The sequence below is a fragment of the Delphinus delphis genome, chromosome 20, assembly GCF_949987515.2.
Source record: "Delphinus delphis chromosome 20, mDelDel1.2, whole genome shotgun sequence".
NCBI lineage: Eukaryota > Metazoa > Chordata > Mammalia > Artiodactyla > Delphinidae > Delphinus > Delphinus delphis.
The window spans coordinates 9,263,957-9,283,657 of NC_082702.1; the positions used below are offsets into that span (position 1 = coordinate 9,263,957).

General features: G+C 57.6%; 2 protein-coding genes across 6 annotated transcripts; both read left to right on the top strand.

The window, feature by feature from the left end:
* Positions 1-2,686: 2,686 nt before the first annotated feature.
* Positions 2,687-5,508, top strand: GNG8 (G protein subunit gamma 8). Of its 5 annotated transcripts, none has more exons than XM_059998928.1 (3): positions 2,687-2,750; positions 4,929-5,014; positions 5,329-5,508. In XM_059998928.1, the coding sequence occupies exons 1-3, from the start codon at positions 2,723-2,725 to the stop codon at positions 5,455-5,457; spliced, it is 243 nt and encodes an 80-aa protein (XP_059854911.1). In that variant the 5' UTR covers positions 2,687-2,722; the 3' UTR covers positions 5,458-5,508. The 5 variants fall into 5 exon arrangements, with proteins under 5 accessions (XP_059854911.1, XP_059854916.1, XP_059854912.1 ...); XM_059998933.1 differs by lacking the exon at positions 2,687-2,750 and adding an exon at positions 3,065-3,086; XM_059998929.1 differs by lacking the exon at positions 2,687-2,750 and adding an exon at positions 3,120-3,634.
* Positions 5,509-12,420: 6,912 nt separating this feature from the next.
* PTGIR (prostaglandin I2 receptor) lies at positions 12,421-15,230 on the top strand. The gene is made up of 2 exons (XM_059999650.1): positions 12,421-13,188; positions 14,215-15,230. The coding sequence occupies exons 1-2, from the start codon at positions 12,421-12,423 to the stop codon at positions 14,599-14,601; spliced, it is 1,155 nt and encodes a 384-aa protein (XP_059855633.1). The 3' UTR covers positions 14,602-15,230.
* Positions 15,231-19,701: the final 4,471 nt, after the last annotated feature.

A 19,701-nucleotide genomic window follows, 5' to 3' on the forward strand; every position in this document is an offset into this window, starting at 1 on the left:
CAGCAACGTATGAGGGTTCCAGTTTCGCCATTCTCACTAACCCTTGCTATTATTACCTGAGGACTTTGTTAGAGTCCCTCTGCCTGCTCTGTGAGGAACAGGCTGAGGGAAACAGAGTTAGAAGCTGGAAACCCAGTGAGCAGCGACTATAATAGTCCAAGCTGGAGGGCATGATGCCTGGACCAGAGTGGGGGCAGCAGAGGAGGTGAGAAGTGACTGGATTGTGGACAGACTTTGAAGATGGAGTTAATTGGATCTGTTGCTAGATCAGTTGTGGGGTGTGAGAAGAGGAGGGGAGTCCAGATTGACCCCAAAGATTTACTATCAACTGAGATGGGTAAGACTGTGGCAGGAGTTTGGCGGGTGGAATTAGGAGCTCAGTTTTGGACCACTGAATTTGAGATACTCTAGACATCTGGGTGACAGTGTTCAATAGGGATTGGGTATTTGACACTAGAATTAGTGTTGGCATTCACTGCACGTTTCTTTCTTTTCTTTTCTTCTTTTTTAATATATTGTTTTGGCAGTGCCAGGCAGCGTGGGGGATCCTAGTTCCCCGACCAGGGATCGAACTCGTGCCCCCTGCGCTGGAAGCGCTGGGTCTTAACCACTGGACGGCCAGGGAAGTCCCATTGCATGTTTCTTGAATAATTAAAGTCAGAACTGAATCCGAATCCAGGGTCTCAGTTTCTCCCTCCAGAAAATGGGGCCAGTAATACCATTGTCATGAGGCTGGGAAATTCCTGGGCAACACAGGGCAGGATTGCACATCTGGAAACTAAGGTTATGCGTAGGGTGGAAAGGTCCGCAACTGGGAAGAGAAATGGAGGTTACGCTCCGTTCAGTTAGTGTCCCCCTGTCCGTCTCCCCCGCCCCCAGCCTCTGGCTGCTGTCGGAGGGAGGGAGGGGAGACTGGGTTGTCACCCTGTCTTTCCCCGCTCTAAGCTGCGTTTCCTCCTCGGGGGCTGCCCGGGCCAGAACTGCTGATGGAAACCAGCTGCGGAAGGCGCCGAGGTTCGGCGTACGCCCAGGCCCCTCCCCGGCGCCGGCCGACCCCGCTAAGGGAGGGGGACGGGGGCGCCCTAACTCCCCTCCGCTCTTCCGCAGCTGGGCCCGGGGCCCTGGCACGTCCGGCGCGCCTGATGCTTTCCAGATGTGAGCCTGGTTCCCTCCCCCATCTGGCCCCGTTGCTCCCGCGGGGTAGGAGGGAGGGGAGCTAGAGTCCGATACCCCCCTATCAAATCGCTACCAGGGACCCCGGCCCGTATCCGCTCCCGGCAGGTCTCGTTTCCCTGTTCAAGCGGTAAAAACCGAATTGGGATGGGGTGAGTGCAGTAGAGACGAGGCTCTCCCCCACCTCCACCTCTTCCCCGGTCTCTGCCTCAGCCCCTCCCGCAGCCCACTTGGCCGACACGCCGCACCCAGGCCACGCCCCTACCGACCCGCCCTCCGAACACTCCCCTTATAAACCCCGCCCCGAACCACCACGCCCCCTTGGCTGCCCGGAGGTCAGGCCCCGAGGTCAGGTCCCTCGGACGCGCCTCCGCCTTCAGGTCCCCTGCGGAGGGCGCGGTCTGAGTTTTCTGTCTCTCTACCCCGCTCTGTTTTGTGTCTCTGGGTGTCTGTGTTTCTCGGTCACTATTTCTGTCTCTGTACTTTTCTGTGTGTGTCTCCTGTACCCTGTACGTCTCTATGTCTGTCTCTCTCTGCAACCCTCTGCCTGTCTCTGTCTTAGTCCCTAGGTCTCTATCTCTCCAAATTTCCGTCTCTGTGTCCCTATCTCTCTCTGCCTCTGTCTCTCCCTGCGTCTCTCTCTCCCTCTCTGAATTTCTGTGTCCCAGTCCATCTTCAATGATCTCCCTCTAGCTCCCTCCACCTTTCTGTGTCTCTTTCCCACGTCTGCATGCCTAGCCGGACAGCGGGGGCGCCTTGCCCTCAGGGTTTCCACAGCCGCCTACGGCTTTGGCGCCGGCAGGGTGGGCAGCTCGGCGGGCCGCGGGCGCCCCCGTGTGGCCCGCAGGGGGCTGTAAGGAGAGGACAGCAGGCAGAGTGCGCGCGCCCGCATGGGTGTGCCTGGTGCAGAACACTGTGGCCGCCCGTGGGTGACACCGGGAGGTAGTGTGTGACGCCAAGAGACTCACTGTGTGAGTGTGTACTACTTGAGATCGCGCGTGACGCCAGAGGTTGTGTGTGGCTGTGTGACCTTGTGAGATTTTCTGTGACAACCAGAAACAGAGTGTGACTGTGTGAAATCGTGTTACACCGAGACGTTGTGTGTGACAGTGTATGTGAGGTGACCGAGATGACCTATAGGTGACTGCGTGTGACACCGTGAGGTTGGGTGTCCCTGAGACACTATTTGGGGGATGTTTGTGGCATCGAGAAACCATACGTGAGCAAGAGATCGTGTGTGACACTGTGCAACATGGTGAGGACAGGGGAGTTGTGTGTGTCACACGGGCAGATGGTGTGTGAGAGAGGGCGAGAATGAATAAGTGTGATCCACCAGGTAATGATGTGAGAAGCAGTGTGAGAGGCCCCGGGGGCGGGGGAGCTGGGTGTGAGAGTGACCATGTGAGTGTGAGACAGGATGTTTCAGCCACGCTGATGACGTAGGAGAAGCTGGGTGGGACTGTGTGTAACACGGATCATGTGGGACACTGAGACTGGCCCAGTGTCATGACAGTGCATTAGAGAGTGTTCAACCGTCCTGGGCACTCAGATGGGTGTACGAGAGAAACCTCGTGTGTGTAAGTGTACGTGTGTGACACCAGGAGATTGCGGTGTGAGGGCGACAGCTGTGTGTGACACACTGTGTAAGGCTCGGCATGACATCTTGAGAGATTGTGTGCGATCCTGTGCGGAGCTGTGTGTGTATGCTTGACACTCTCGAGTTGTGTAAGATGTCACCAGTGAGGATGGGCCAGACTCGGAGAGCCTGTGAGGGACCGTGTGACATTTTGAGAGGCTGTGTGACTGTGGCGCTCTGGGAGGTTGTGTGTTGAGCACAGCTGGTTCCGGAGACCGTGTGCAGCACCGTGTGACACAACGTGATATTGTTCATTTCTCTGCCAGGGACAGTGAGTGTGAGTCTGCTTGCTGGGAGGGGTCATCTGGGATGGGGTGGCACTGAGGTGGGGGATGTGACAGGGTGGCAGAGCATATGTAATGGAGTGAGAGGCTGTGTGGGACCCACAGGAGAGATTTGTGTGACTGTGGAATAAATGCAGCAGAGCATGAGGCACATCTTGAGAGACTGTCTTTACCTGTGAGTGTGTGTGTGTGTGTGTGTGAGCGTGTGTGTGTGTGTGAGAGAGAGAGAGAGTGAGAGACAGAGAGAGAGAGAGAGTGAGAGACAGAGATTGAGAGGGGAGGCTGCAAGAGAGATAGAGGGAGAGAGAGAGGCACAGAAACACAAAGACAAAGAGGGGGACGGACAGACATAACAAGAGGACCCAGAGAGACGGAGGCGAGGCAGCGAGGGCGAAGGGGATGGTGGTGGCAGTGGCAGGAGGAGGCGGGTCCTCAGAGACTGTGCCCCAGGAGAGGGGGCGGGGCGGGGCTGAGGGGGGACCCAGACGCTGCTTCCCAGCCTCTGCCACCCGCCCGCCATCCCGGCCCTGAGCAGCAACAGGTAGGAGGCTCCGGTCTCGGCCCCGCCAGCTAGTTCCTCTGCCTGGGAATGAATGGATGCGTGAGTGAATGAATGACTTTACACTTCTGCATCTCCAGCAGCCCGTCTCTCCCTCTGTCCCTCCATGTGCCCCTCTCTGTCCCCTTTCGTCACTCCATCTCTCCTCCTGCCCTTCCACTTCCTTCTCTCTGTCCCCCTGCCCCTTCTCTCCTCTGTCCCTTTATCTCCTCTGTGCCTCTCTCTCCCTCTCCTCGCTGTCCCTCCCTCTACTGCTCCATTTGTCCCTCTCTCTCCTCTCCCACTCCATCACTCCATCCCTCCCCAACCCTTCCATCTCCCCTTCTCTATCCTCCCTCGGTCCCCTCGTCCCCTCTGTGCTTCCCTCCCCCTGTATCACTCTGTCCCTTTCTTTACCCCTCTATTTGTCTCCCTCTTTCGCTGCTCCCTCCATCACTCCGTCCCTCCCCATCTCTCCATCTTTCTATCCCTCCTCAGTCTCTTTATTCCCCCCTGTGACTCAGACTCTGCCTCTGTCATTTTGTCTCTTCCTCTGCCCCTCTGTTTTTCCCTCTTTCCATCCTTTCTGCCCCTCTCGCAGTCATGGCTGGGTTGCCCCCCCTCTCCAGCCCTCTCTCCGGCTGCTAATGAGCAAGAGAAGCCTTTGAGGTGGCCAGAGCTGGGGTGAGGGGGGCTCCCCCAGGGGGGCGGAGGGGGCAGCTGCTGCGAAGGCCCTAATGAGGCCCCCTCTGGGCCCCTCCCACCGTGATCTTAATTCCCCCTTCTCCCTGGAGCCACCGCTAATTGGCCTGGGGAGGGACCCCTCCTGGCTCATGCTGTATCCCCGGGAGGTGAAGACACCTGGATCCCTGGATCTTGATCCAACACCTCTGGCCCTGTCCTTCTGTCCCTCCCTCCACCTGCCTCTCAGCCTCCCACCTGTGTTTCCCTCCCGGCTTCCTTCTCCTCTCTCTGTTCCTCCCTCCACCTGACTCTAGGTACCCCATCCGTGCACCCCTCCATCCCTCCACTTGCCCCTCTCCTCTCTGTTCATCTGTCCCTCTTTCGGCCGGCTTCTTGGTACCCCATCTGCGCAGATCTTCATCTCTCCCCTTTTCTTCTGTTTTCCTGTCCCTTCCTCCACCTTCCTCTGGGCACCCCTTTCGTGCGCCCTTCCACGCACGCCCCTGTTACTGGGTCCCATCACCACCGCCATCCCTATCTGGGGACCCAGCTTTGCCCTTGCCTGCCCCTCCGCCCCGACTCCCGCCGGCTTTTAACCCTGTCCCCGCCGCAGCCATGTCCAACAACATGGCCAAGATAGCGGAGGCCCGGAAGACGGTGGAACAGCTGAAGCTGGAGGTGAACATCGACCGTATGAAGGTGCTGGGTCGGGGTGGGGAGGAAGGCGGGGGCTCCGGGGCTGGGGTTTGGACCGGTCAGTGTTGGGAGTGGGGCCGGGAGCCGTGTAGAGATCCCCTTCGGAACCGGACAGAACCCGGGGAGGGGGCCTAGGCAAGGGGGCGGAGCCCAATAAGGGACGTGGCCAGAGCTAAGGCGGGGCCCAAGGGCGGGCCCGGGTAATGGGAGCGGTCCGGGCAAGGGGGCGGGGTCTGATAAGGGGCGGGCCTGACCCGAGGAGGGGCCCAGGCAAAGGGCGGGGCGGGGCGTGAACATCTCCACCCGGGTGCCCGCAGGTGTCACAGGCGGCGGCCGAACTCCTGGCCTTCTGCGAGACTCATGCCAAAGACGACCCGTTGGTGACGCCGGTACCCGCCGCAGAGAACCCCTTCCGCGACAAGCGCCTCTTCTGCGTCCTGCTCTGAGCCCTCCCGACAGCTTACCCTCCCCTGTCAAAGTATGAATCCAATAAACGTGGTGACTGTGGTGGTGCCTGTGCTTTCGGGGAAACTGAGGCACGCGCAGAGCTTGGGGCCACCGTAGGGGAGCCGGTGTCCCGTCTCACCCCTTCTGAGTGTGTGTGGAGTGTCTGGCGGGGCGTGAGGTTATGCGGGGTTTGTGGATGCGGAGGGGTTAGGGGAGGAAATGAGCGCTCCTGGCTCTGGCCTCCACAGAGTGTTCCGCGATTCTGAATTTATTTAATCGACCCAGCAGCCTCAGAAAGCAGCTGGCTACTTGTATGACACCCATTTTACAGATGAGGAAACTGAGCCAAAGGTGGCTAGGAGATAATGGGGTGAAGACTGGACTCCAGCGCTACCTGAACCTCTCAGCTGGCCTCTCTTCTCTCCTCCCTCCTGAGTTGGAGGTTCTTAGAATCCCCAGTGTCCACCTTTCTCATCCCCTGAATGATTCCACCCCCTTTTTCCACATCTGGTTAGTCCCTGACACAGGCCCCCCTCTCCTTAAGCACTGAACTTTTCTCTGTTCATTTATTCATTATTCCAAACACTCCTGGCCCTGTGCTGGTTGAAACTGGGGACACGGTCATGACTGAGACAGTCCTGGCCCTGGGCTTCTGGGGCTCAGAATCCAGTGGGAGAGACAGACCTGTCCCCAGATAGTGATGATTCAGAGTGGGCAAGGCTGGGATGGGGGAATTCAGAGGGAATGCCTGACTCAGCTTGAAGGTCAGGGAGGGCTTCCTGGAGGAGGGAACATCTGAGCTGGGACATGGTGATAATAAAACTTGGGGACCCAGGGAACTTCCCTAGCGGTCCTGTGGTTAGGACTCTGTGCTTCCACTGCAGGGGTCACGGGTTCGATCCCTCGTCGGGGGGAACTAAGATCCCGCATGCCACGGGGTGTGGCCAAAACAACCCCCGAAAAAACAAACACAAAAACTTGGGGACCCAGAGAAGAGAGATGTGTGGCTACGGGAGACAAATTAATGTATGCATTCCTCCCGATTTCCTTTGTTCTGGACACAGGTGACTGTGATAGCCCTGGTTCCTGTCCTGTGTTTACCACTTCACACATTGGTGGTCTGCAGGACCTATATAGCCTGCAGTTAGATAGGAGTACTTCACATAAAAGTCCGTATTTCTGGCTTCTTCCATTTGGAAGGGCTGGTGACCTCAGACCTGCACAACCCTGCAGGGTGACCAGAGGCTATGAGATGGGCCCTGGGCCTTCTAGTTTGCCAAAGTCCCCACCATACCCCATTGTCTCCCAGTTAAGGAGGCTGAGAGTCAGTTACTATCTATCACAGAGCCTGTGCCAAGGGCTTCTTACAGAGGAATGAAGAGAAACGTAAAATATCTTGAACCCATGTCTCTGTTGAAAATAAAGAAATGCAGACTGGACTTCCCTGGTGGTACAGTGGTTAAGAATCCACCTGCCAATGCAGGGGACATGCATTCCAGCCCTGGTCCAGGAAGATCCCACGTGCCGCGGAGCAGCAACTAAGCCCGTGCACCACAACTACTGAGCCTGTGCTTACTAGAGCCCGCGAGACACAACTACTGAGCCCGCGTGCCACTGAAGCCCCCGCGCCTAGAGCCTGTGCTCCGCAACAAGAGAAGCCACCGCAATGAGAAGCCCGTGCACCGCAACGAAGAGTAGCCCCCGCTCGCCGCAACTAGAGAAAGCCCAAGTGCAGCAACGAAGACACAACGCAGCCAACAATAAATAAATAAATTTTAAAAAAAGAAAAAAAGAAATGCAGACTGGGTGACCTGTGGGTTTGGTTAATTATTTTACCTGGTTGGTCCAAGGGCCACTGAGTTTGCAACCTCTCCCCTCTCCTCACTCTCTCATCTTGAGACTGCACCCTGGATCTGGATGAAGGTGGCTCACTGGGCCTCCGCTGCCCAGAGAGGGACTGTGCCTGTGTCTGGCAAGTGCTCCATTATTCACATTGGATTAGGGTCCCCTGGGTCCCAACTCTGAGCTTCCTGTTGAATTGAGGCAAGAGAAGCTGTAATTATATCTCCCTCCTGTCTCCTACCTCTCAGCCGGCTCCGGTCTGGTTGCATCATGTCTGTGGGAGCCCCGGGGGAGATGGGGGACAGAGAGAGCCAAGGATGAGCTCAGGGTGGGGAGTGGGGGGAGGAGGGATGCTGGGAGGGAAGTTGCCAGAAGGATTCTGGAATTTCACAGACCCAGCATCCTTGCATCTTAGAACCCGAAATGCAAAGGAGTCTAGAATCCCAGGAACTTGGAGGGCTGGAATTCTGGAGTCTTTGACCAGTGCGGGGCCAGGATGCTGGGGTCCAGCGCCCTTGTCGGGCTAGGATTCCAGAGCTCGGCACTTCAGGAGTGTAAGGATTTCTTGAGCCTGGACTGTTGGGATTTAGATCCTTTGAGCCCTGGGACCTTGGAACTGGTCTGGGGGAATGGAAGCTGGGGAGAAGCAAGTGGGGCTGGCTGACCTGGTGGGGGGCAGGGAGTGGGAGGAAATGTCTGCCTGGAGAAGGAGGGGGGCTGGGTGAGCCTGCACCCAGACTGAGGCTGGGAGGGAGGAGAAGCCAGAAGGGAGAAGCCAGAGCAGGTCCTGGGTGACCAGCCTGCAAACCAGATAACGTCATTAGCGGGTAGGACTCCGTAGCACCCACTTCTGGTTACCCGCTGCTCTTTCCTGCCACCCCCAGCTCTGAAGTCAGCTCTGGGGTCAGGCCCAGGCTGGAGGCAGAGCCAGGCCAAGAGGCAGAGAGGTGAAGGCCTGGGGTAGTGCTTGCGCCCAGCAGTTCTCTCCCATTTCACCCCAAACCCTAGGGCTGGGGGCTGCCCCACCCAGCTGTCCTCCTTCCACACCCCACCCATGTGCTTGGCACTGAGGGGCCGGGGGTAAGGGGTGGGACAACCCGGAGCCAGAAGGATCCAGAATCATGGCCATCACTTACTGGGAGTCCGGTTTCACAAGCCCCATCTCCCGTAATTCTCACGGTAGCCCCCAAAAGACTCTGTTTACCCCCATTTTACAGACATGGAAGAGCGGCATGGAGAAGTGATGTCACCTGGTCAGTCGGGGTTTGAGGATGGAGTGGGAGAAGTCGATGGATGACTTCAGGAGGTGCTGGAGGGGTTCAAAGGGGGCCTTGAAGGACAGAAGTGAGGGGACCTCAGGTGAGGCGCACGGCCCAGGCAAAGGTGGGAAAGGAGCGACAGAGCAGGGACACCAGGAGCCGGAGAGGGAAACAGCGGCCAGTAGGTAGGCAAGGACCCACTGGTGGTGGAGAAAAGGGTGGTGGGCAGAGAAAATTGGCCTCTAGCTGGGGCGGCTGGGACCTGCTAAGGAAGGATGGGTCAGGATGGACACACAGCGGCTTCTCACAGCAGTGAGCGGGCACAGGCGACAGGCGGGCCTGGTGGCGTGTGTGTGGGGTACGCGGTGAGGCCAGCTTCCTCCCAGGGCAGGACCAGAAGGACGGAAACCAGGGAGCCAGGAGAGGGTCGGGCGCAGGGTGGGCTGGCATCTTAGGTCAGGCAGGCCTGGGCAGGCAGCAGGAGGCGCTGGCCGGCAGGTGTGGAAGAGCCCATCCCGGTCCCATTTCCTGGCCTTGTTGGTGCCTGCCCCCTTGAGCACACCCACCCAGATGGAATGACTCAGCTGAGGGCCTGCCCAGGCTCCAGCTATGACCTTCCTCTCCCATCACTTGTCGCACGCCACTTGGGACCGCGCCCCCATCAGATGGTGCCCTCTGAGGCCCTCTGCGCCCCCAGCCCTTGACCCACGGTGAGTGGGTTAGGGTTCGCTGAATAACAACACCAACGGTAGCTGTTTGAGGACTTCCTAGAGGCAGGCAGGGTGAACTCCGTCTCTAACCTTCCAACAACATCCCAAGGGCATGGCAGCCATGTGATGACGAACATCGAGGCTTAGAGACCCACGTGGGCCAACCCAGCCATAAAGAAACAGGTGGGCCCCAATAAACAGACACGCGTGGACGCACTAGTAGACACAGTGCACAAAGAGACCTTAGAGGAAAGAATGCCCTCCACTGACACACACACACACACACACACACACACACACACACACACACACACCACTCACTATGCTGATACGATGCTCGCTTAGGTCACACAAACCCACACATGAAGTTCACACACCCACAGTCCCTAGCACACCCCCTCCCAGGTACCCGTTCTTCCCCCGCTTCCAGTGCTGTGTGTCCATTTCCAGTTGTCTCTGGGCTGTCCTCTCTCTTCTGTGGCGCTGCCCCAGGGTCCCTCTGGGGAGGCCTGACTTGTGGCAGGGGGAGGGTGCTGACTCACCCATCCAGAGCAGGTCCTTCCCACAGCTCTTCCCGCCCCAGAAGTCACCCCACCCCCAGCCCAGCCCAGCTGGGGTGACCTCTCACCCCAGGGCACCCGGGTGGAAGGGGAACGCTTTGTGCCCTTGTCGTGGCGTGAGCGTGTCCAACACTGGCATGGACCCCAGGGACCCTTAGTCCTCTCCTTAGGAGCGAGTTACAGTTGCCACCTCTCCTGCCTGCTCTGGAGCACAGAACTGATGCCAGGGTCGCCAGGGCTCCCGGCCCCCAGCGGCAAAGTGGGGAAACTGAGGCCTGGGGGAGGCGCCTGTCTGAGGCCCCGATGGGCATGGGAGCAGCGTGGACTTCCTGAACGTTCAGCAGTGCCTGGTGGGGGCAGGAAGCCAGTAGGAGGGAAGTTCCAGGAACCAGAGCTCCACCCCCACCTCCCCTGGCACTCCTGCAACATCCCTGATGCAGAGACAGGACGCGAGCCTGCCAGGCATCATCATTAATATGATAGAACTTCCTGAGTTCCCTCTGCTCCGCCTGGGATCGCAGAGAGTGAGGGCGGTACCACGTGGCCAGGATGCCTGAGACACACACACACAGGCACCCTCAGAGTGGGGCTGAAGGGTCCTTCTCGGAGCCCCTGGTGTGGCTGGAGCTGGGGCATCCATCCTGGCGGAAGCTGGGGGTACCAGCTGGGCATGGGTGATAGGGAGATGGAGGAGGGGGAGGGGGGAGGGGATTGTGGTCACGGAAGCAGGGGTGGCATGGCGACGGAGAGGGGAAGTCTGTAGCTGCCCAACGTCCAGTCCTTGGGGTCAGGACCATCCTTCCTGGCCTTGGCTGGGATACAGTACGTACACAGGCCCTCTCCTTGTTACAAAGCGGGGTCTGGGATGGGCCACTGGCCATGGTTGGCCACCAGGCCCACGAAGCCCATTGTACAGATTAAGAAACTGAGGTCCACTGGCTTCTCATCCTGGCCTGGGACTATCCCATAGCAAGGGGGTGGTCGAACTGGGGCAGAAACTCCAGTCAAATGGAGTGAGAGCTTGAATTTGTCATCTCTGCACTTAGACTGACTCCCTGAAAAATAAGAGGTGTCTGAGAAGGTCTCTGAGGTCCCATCTGGCCCTTATGGGTTGGGAGGCTGCATGGAAAGCCACAGGCTCAGTGGCAACAGGGACTGGGGACCGCTGTGCTGGCGTCTGGGACACACAGGCTGCTCACACTGGCTGGAGGGTGGCGGCTCTGCACTGGTGGTGTGTTTGTAGAGGAGTGGGAGGAATTAAGGAACAGCAGTGCTGGAGCCCTGGACGGCTGTCTGTGGCTAAAATATTATTCTTTGAAGTCAAGGTCACCAGAGCTTGGCCTGAGGCCTGGGAGTGCTAGCGTGAGAGGCAAGAGGGCAGGAGGGTGCTCCCGTTTGATGCTGAGCAGTGGAAATCCTGGCGGGATGGGGTGGGGGCCGGTCCCGTACCAGCAGATGCCAAGTCTCTCCTCTCCCCCCCGCCCCCCACCCCCCCCAGGGCTCATGGAAGGAGTGAACTGTGTCCAGGGAAAAGCAAGCTCAGTTGTGCCTGGAAAACACTACATCAGGCAGGAATTTCCTGGTCATTTCTCAATCCTTGGGCAATGTTCTAACCCCGTGGGGCCTGAGCCCAGAATAGATGCCAGAAGCCACCCCAGACAGCCTTGCAGACTGGTCGGCTGTGCCCCTCAGGTCCCGCCCGGGTCCCTGCTGGCAAGCTCCCAACTCCAGGGTGATGATGACTCGGGTGATCCCCACCCGACCGGCGCTGGGAAGGGAAGAACGCTGGCAGAGTCCTGAGTGTGCGAGGTGGCAGGTGGCTCGGTGATGGGGACCGTGAGGGGACACAGGGAGGGGGAGGGGGAGGCGGGAGATGGATGTCTTGGGGAGAGGGCATGGAGGGAGCGTGCCAGGGAAGGCGGATGGAGGCCAGGGCCCTCTGGGGAAAGCAGAGGCGGGGGAACGTGGGGCAGAGAGAGGAAATGAAAAAGCCGGGGTGAGCAGGCAAGATGAGTAGAAAGGGAGGGAGGAGGGAGGGGAGGAGGGGGAAGCTGACACTCGGAGAGGGACCCAGCGAGCACGACCCCGGAGAAGGAGCGAGGGGACAGAGGAGGAGCTGAGAGAGACCGCAGGCAGTGAGGAGGGGCTGGGAAAGCAGAAACGCGGAGAAGGGAATAGACGGCTGTCAGGAGAGAGGGAGGGAGGGAGGGAGGCAGAGGGGGTGGACCAGGGAGGAGACAGAGACAGAGACACAACAAGAGACAGAGACAGAGAAGGAAAGAACTAGGGGCTTGAAGAGGAAAAGACTAGACAGAGAGACAGATGTAGGGAAGGAAAGAAATAGGGGAAAGAGAGAGAGAGAGTACCAGAGCCTGGGGAAGACGGAGGGGAGAGAAACAGTCGCACAAGAATTGCGGTGGGTTGACTGGGACCCTCCCTCCCCCCCCCCCCCGACCTCCAACTGCAGCGAGGACCACGGGGAGGGGAACGCGGTGGTGGGCGTCGCAGGGCCGGACCCGGCGCGGCTCCCCTCCGTCGCCACCTCCCACCCCGGGGACCCCTCCGGCCCGGGCGGCCGCCGGAGGCCGGGGATGGCGGATTCGTGCCAGAACCTCACGTACGTGCGGGACTCGGTGGGCCCGGCCACCAGCGCCCTGATGTTCGTGGCGGGCGTGGTGGGCAACGGGCTGGCGCTGGGCATCTTGGGGGCGCGGCGACGGTCACGCCCCTCGGCCTTCGCGGTGCTGGTCACCGGGCTGGCGGTCACCGACCTGCTGGGCACGTGCTTCCTGAGTCCAGTGGTGTTCGCGGCCTACGCCCGCAACAGCTCGCTGCTGGGCCTGGCCCGGGGCCGCCCGGCGCTGTGCGATGCCTTCGCCTTCGCCATGACCTTCTTCGGCCTGGCCTCCACGCTCATCCTCTTCGCCATGGCCGTGGAGCGCTGCCTGGCGCTCAGCCACCCCTACCTCTACGCCCGGCTGGACGGGCCGCGCCGCGCCCGCCTGGCGCTGCCCGCCATCTACGGCTTCTGCGCCGTCTTCTGCTCGCTGCCCCTGCTGGGCCTGGGCCAACACCAGCAGTACTGCCCGGGCAGCTGGTGCTTCATCCGTATGCGCTCGGCCGAGCTGGGCGGCTGCGCATTCTCGCTGGCCTACGCCAGCCTCGTGGCCCTGCTGGTGGCCACCATCTTCCTCTGCAACGGCTCGGTCACCCTCAGCCTCTGCCGCATGTACCGCCAGCAGAGGCGCCACCACGGCTCGCTGGTCCCCAGCCCCCGGGCGGGCGAAGACGAGGTTGACCACCTGATTCTGCTGGCCCTCATGACGGGCATCATGGCCGTGTGCTCCCTGCCTCTCACGGTGAGTCCCCTCGGCAGATCGGGGTGGGCGGTGGGGAGGAAGGCAGAGCCCAGCGCCGTCCTCCATCGTTTGTACCCATTTCACACATGGGGAAACTGAGACCCGAAGAGATGAGAGGCTTTGTCCAGGCTTGCTGGAGAAGTCTCCCCATTTGCTTCTGCCCCATTTGACCCCTTCTGACCCTTGTCTCCCCCTTCCACATCTCTAGCCCCCCAACCCTACCAATTCCACCCCCCACCAACCTTCTCCTACCCCTACAATGATAATAAGATCCGCCATTCATTGCTCTCTGTCCACCCTGTGCTCAGTGGTTTAGAAATCCTTTCTCCGATAATCTCCAAAATGATCTTATGCATCTATTCCACAAGCATTTAGCAAGAAATGTGACGAAGTCTCTGCCCTGTCACCATTTTTACAGAGGACAGGTGATGATGTCTTTTGCCCATGATCACACAGAGGCAGGTCTGCACCCTGGGCTCCTCTGATGCCAGAGTCTGATCTCCCTGCCACCGTGCTCCCCACTTCCTCAGCCCCACCCATGGGTCTGCCCTTGGCATCTCCTGGCCTCGCCCCTTTCCTGCAGGAACTCCTGCCCTGCCCCTCCGAAATTGCAGCGGGGCCAACCCTGGCCCTGTGGCACCCAGTCATCCTGTCTATACTCTGGGCCTCGGTTCCTCTTTCTGTAAAACGCAAAGGCTGGGCTAGATCTGAGGGTCGTCAAACCTTTGGGGGGTTACAGAGGACTCAGAAACTGGACACACACAGACACAGCCCTGGGACCCAGCCCTACCGCCCCATCTCTCTCCCTCTAGGGCTTTGCTGGCTGTCTCCTGGGGCTTTCTCTCCCTCTGCTCCCCAGATGCACTTGTTTGTTAGTTTTCATCTTATCTTATTTCCTTCCCCTTCGGACAGGCCACCCCTCCTTCGTTTCTGCCAGTGAGCAAGTGGGGGAGGGGATCGAGGGTGGGGTGTGGGTGGGGGCAGAGGACTCGTGGGTGCTGCTTGACACCCTCACTCTGCCCTCAGATCCACGGCTTCACCCAGGCCATCGCCCCGGACAGCAGTGAGATGGGGGACCTCCTCGCTTTCCGTTTCAATGCCTTCAACCCCATCCTGGATCCCTGGGTCTTCATCCTTTTCCGCAAGGCCGTCTTCCAGCGGCTCAAGCTCTGGTTCTGTTGCTTGTGCCTGAGGCCTGGCCCGGGCGACTTGCAGACGTCCCTCTCCCAGCCGGCCTCGGGGAGGAAGGGCTCAAGGGCCCCCACTGCTCTCGGGGGGAAGGATGGGAGCTGGGTGCATTCGTCAGCCTGGGGCGAGGGGCAGGGGGCACCCTTGCCTGTCCTACAGCCATCCAGCAGCACCGTGGGAACACCGTCCAAAGTGGGGTCCGAGACAGCCTGCTCCCTCTGCTGACATCTGCCCCGTGATCTCCTGCCCTGTCTTCCGAGAGCAGCAGCCAGAAATTCAGGGACTTGACCGGTGGCTGCGGGTGGACAAGCCCAGAGCTGGATCCTGGAGCCCAGCCGGCCAGAATGTTGACCCCCTGGATTCAGCGGGGTGATCAGCTGCTATTTCTCCTCCTTCGGGGTGGCCACGATGGGCTGTGGGAGGAGGGAGAGAGGGAGAGGAAACAATTATCCTGGAGCATAAAAAGAACAGTTCTCTCAAAATATCCGGTGACCTGGGTGGCCTGGTCTGGCCCTCGCTTTGCCTATCCATCTCGCTGTCTAAATATTTAGAAGGCAGAAAAGTTCCCAACAGCTTCTGTGCACTCAGGTCTGCTCTGGTTAGGGTTCTGGCTCTGATCCTCATTCATGCAGGGTGCCCTGGATGCCCGCCCCAAACCCCCAGCGGACAGCCCTGCCCTCTCCCAGTCCACTCCAAGAGCCACCCTCTCTCTGCCTCATGGGAGCCCAGGATTCTCCGACAAGCTCCCTGCTTCCCTTTACTTCTGATTCCCCATCAGACTTGGGAGGCCTGGTCCCCGCAGGGGAGGTGAAGAAGGGGAGACTGTTGCATTGTGGGTGACACCACTGGACAGGTGCCTGGAAACTGCATGGCTTGGTGAGTTGCAAGATGTGGATGGTGGGGCCCTGGGCTGGGGGAGAAGCTGGGGAATGAAGTGGTGGGAGGTACAGAACCCAGGGACGGCCCAAGAACTCAGACCTAAGTCCTGTGCCTGTCCCTATGCCCCCTCTCAGAGCCTCACTTCACCGCCTGTGTCCTGGGAACTGTCACCCAAATGTCATTCATTCATTCATTCATTCATTCAACATAGTGGTCGCTGACTCTACCAAGTGCTGGGGACACAGAGCAGTCTCGGCCCCACCCTGGATTCCTCTGGGGTGATTTCCAGCCTTCAATTCCCCTTCTGATTGCTGGGGTGATGTCCAGCCATCCACCCCTCCCCCCTTCTCGTTGCCATCCCCTGCCCTCAGGTACAGAATTCAAGGGTTTTCCAGGAGTGAACATGAAAGGAAGTGGTGCTTCTGCTGGTGGGAGGAGGTGAATGGGAAAGTCCCCCCAGACTCACCCCCAGCCCTGGGTTCCCCTTTCTCACTTGGCTTCAGGGTTAAAACAGTAAATCTGCCCCTGGGGAGGGCTGGAGGAGTAGATGAGGCATGAGCTTCCTATAAAGACAATAGCGGCGGCCATGGAACCCATGGCCCCTGCAGTGGGAGCCCAGAGTCCTAACCACTGGACCACCAGGGAAGTCCCTGGTCTATCTTTTTAGCTTCTTAGCTCAGATCACTGTTGGGCTGATGAGTTTGCTTTGGTTTCCTTTTGCGTAGAATGGTGATCATAATCTAATACTTAGCTTACAAGGCCGTGCTGAGGATTAAATGATTCCCCCGAAAAGCAGTTTAGCACAGGGCCTGGAGTAAAGCCCACAATACGGGTTACTGTCACTGCCGTTGTTATTGTTGTGGCTACTGTAGTGGTCTTTGGCATCTGGGCAAATGCTGTTTGAAAACAACGCTTTTCTCCATTGGTTTGACTTCTTCCCACCAGACATTATGTTTCATTTGAAGGGGTGTCTGCGAGAGTTAAAAATAGGTCAAACGACTGCTTAATGGGCATGGGGTTTCCTTTTGGGGTGATGAAAATGTCCTGGAACTAGATAGTGGCGGTGGTTGTACAACGTCATGAATGTACTAAATGTCACCGAATTGTACTTTTTAAGATGGTTAAAATGGTACATTTTGTGTTATGGGTATTTTACCACAATAAAAAAAAATGTAATACTGAAAAAAAAAATTGAGGAAGTTTAGAAACTTTTATAGCAGTCTTGCCAGAGAAATATTGTATCGCTTGAATTTATTTTTCATTTATTTTTAGAATATTTTATTTTATTTTATTTTATTTATTTTTGGCTGCGTTGGGTCTTCGTTGCTGCACGTGGGCTTTCTCTAGTTGCGGCGAGCGGGGGCTACTCTCCGTTGCGGTGCGCGGGCTTCTCGTTGCGGTGGCTTCTCTTGTTGCGGAGCACGGGCTCTAGGCACGCGGGCTTCAGTAGTTGTGGCTCACAGGCTTAGTTGCTCTGCAGCATGTGGGATCTTCCCAGACTAGGGATTGAACCAGTGTCCCCCGCATTGGCAGGCGGATTCTTAACCACTGCGCCACCAGGGAAGTCCTATTGCTTGAATTTAATAGTAAAAATTTGACTTGTACCAAAATAAACCAAAAAACAGTTCAAGAAACAACAGGTGGGGTCCGGCCTTTGTTACCAATCCTGGCCCAGCCTCAGTGGGAACCAGCCCAAAGGTGCCCCTGGAGGAGCGTGCAGAAGGGATGGGATGGAGGGGCTGTGTTTCAGGCAGGAGTCGAGGTGGGGCAGGGCTGCCTGTCCAGGCAAGACCCCGGGGGTGGGGGGCACGCTTCCCTCCTCTCTCTGTGCCGCCCCTGGAAGGTGGGTCAGTTCTGGCCTCAGCATTGGCTGAATGGCAGCGCAGGGCTGGGCTTTGGAACCCACGGCATCCTCGCCCAAGGTGGGTGCCATTATCAGTCCTATTTTTCGGATGTGGATTAAGGGGAGGAGAGGATTAAGTGTTGAAGCTGGTTTTCTGCGGGCTTTTACCCACCAGGCCTAACATCTCAGGAATCTTCCCCCTTCTCTGCATCCCACTGTTTATCTTAGACCCCCACCAGCTCTGGCCTGGATGTCTACACTGTCTGCCAGGGTGCGGGTTTTCCAACAGCTCCCTCGGCCCCTCCAGGATGATTTGGAAGCTCCTCTCTTGGCTGGTTCCTGACCCCTGACTGCCCGGGTAGCCTCTCCGCTGGCTGCCATGGTCCTGTCTGGAGGTCCTGTCTGAATGGTTCCTCCCCTGCCTGCCGAGCTCCAAGGGCTCCCACACTCTCTGCTTGGCCACAGCAGACGACCGAGGTTTCCCCAAAGAGCCCATGACCTTTGGGGCCTCCACCTCTTAGCTCGCTGAGCTCACCCTTCCCATGAGACGTGTTTCCCCTTCTCCATCCGTCAAAAGCTCCCTTGCCCTTCAAGTTCCTGCTTTAGGCTATTCCTCCTCCTTGAAGACTTAATCACTCCTCTCAGGCGCTCTCACTGCAGCCTGTTGTTGCACAGACGTCCGTTCACTCATTCAGCAGGCTCTGAGTGAGGGCTTACTGTATGTCAGGTTTTGTCCCTATGACGCTGGGGACATGGCAGGGACAGACAGCCTTGGCCCTGCGCTCCTGGAGCTCACAGTTCAGAGGGGGCAGGGCTGGACGTTGTGAAGGGTGGAGTCTTGGGGGACATCAGGGAGGGTTTCTTGGAGGAGGAGATGGCTGAGCCAGGACCTCAGGATTGGAAGAAAGTGAACCAAGTAAAGAAGAGTGTTTCTGTTGTGCTCACAGTTCTGACTCTGGCCTCTGATGCCTCCTTTCCTTCGTTTCATTCATTCATTCAACACACATTCCCTTGAGCCTGCTCTGTGCCTGCTGGGGAAATAGCAGTGACTGACACCGCCTTGGCCCTGCCTCGTTCACAATTCAGTGGTGGTGAGAATTTAATAATCACAGAAATATGTATTACAATAAGCCACAAAAATATAAATTTACAAGCTGTGGAATGTACCGAGAACACAGTGAAAGGGAGGCGCCCGCTCTGGTCTGGCGTTGGGGTCAAGAAGTGACACGCTGGGAACAGGTCTGTCTCCCTCAAGGAGACTTTATGCACTTTTAACTTCATTTCTTGATTAATTTCTGACTTTCGGGCACAGATGGAACTTAGGCACGCACACACATATACACCCTGGCCAGTCCCCGGGAGTAGCTGCTCTTGGGCCTTCTGTGGTCACTGCCCCACCTGCTGGTCACACTGGGAATGACACTGAGAGGTGGTTCCAGAGCCACTGCATTGGAGTTCCCCTCTGGGAGGTGAGGGGAACCTGGATTTCCCTCCAGTGGGCCCCAGTTGGGCACCTCCCGATGTGTCCCCCTGTGTAGTCACTTTCTCAGGACAGGTTTTGAGCTGGCCCACGGGATCTGTAAGCCTGAGTTGGAAATGACCCACAGCAAGCATCAGCTTGCCCCTCCCTGCCTGCCCATGTCATTAGAAGCGCAGAGCGCCATCTCTGTGTCTGTGATTAATAAAGAATGGGAAAGGGAAGTCATGACTTTTTAATAACGCAGGCCATATGGGAGTAAAAGTCAAAACACAGGGCCCAAGGGGGAAAATAAACGACGGGGCAGTAGAGAAGTGCAGGCAAAGCAATGCGGTGGTTAAAATCGTGGGCATTTGGGATGCGAATAATCTGGGGTTCAAGTCCCAGCTCACCCACTTCCAAGAAGTGTGGTGCTAGAGGTTTTAGCTGCCCCCCTGACCCCCGCCTCCATTCCTTTCAGTTCTATTTTTTTTTTTTTGGCTACACTACGCAGCGCAGAACTTCCCAACCAGGGATTGAACCCACGCCCCTGCAGTGGAGGTGCAGAGTCTTAACCACTGGACCGCCAGGGAAGCCCCCTCCTGTCAGCTCTTGATGATAACTTATCTTGTGCTCATATGCCCACTGGGGAGGATGCATGTCATAAATGCATACTAAATTTTATTAAGACTCAACCTGGCCTGGGTGAGAAGTAAATGAGACGATGTCTAAAAAGCGGCACAATATTTTCTGATCCTCCTTTGAGAGACAATTACTATTCTCCATTTTGCAGACTGGTAAACTGAGGCTCAGAGAAGTGAAGTCACTGCTCCAAGGTTATCAGGTAGGAAGTGACAGAGGTGGGACCTGAGGTTTAGTGAGTATACAGACACTGCAGTGGTCACGCTGGGTTGGAGCCCAATTCTGTGAGTCACCAAAACCTATCTTCTTCACAGCTATAAGACCAGAATTTTCCACAGGTATCCTGGCTGCTAAGAAGGCAGCTCCCATCACAGACTCCACCGTTGTGACCCCAGCCTCAGCCTAGCCTTCCCACTGGCTGTCTCTGGCCTACCTGAAATCATCTTAAAAAAAAAAAAAAAGACCATTTACTCTAAAGCCAGGCAGCTGAGAGCATGGACTGACT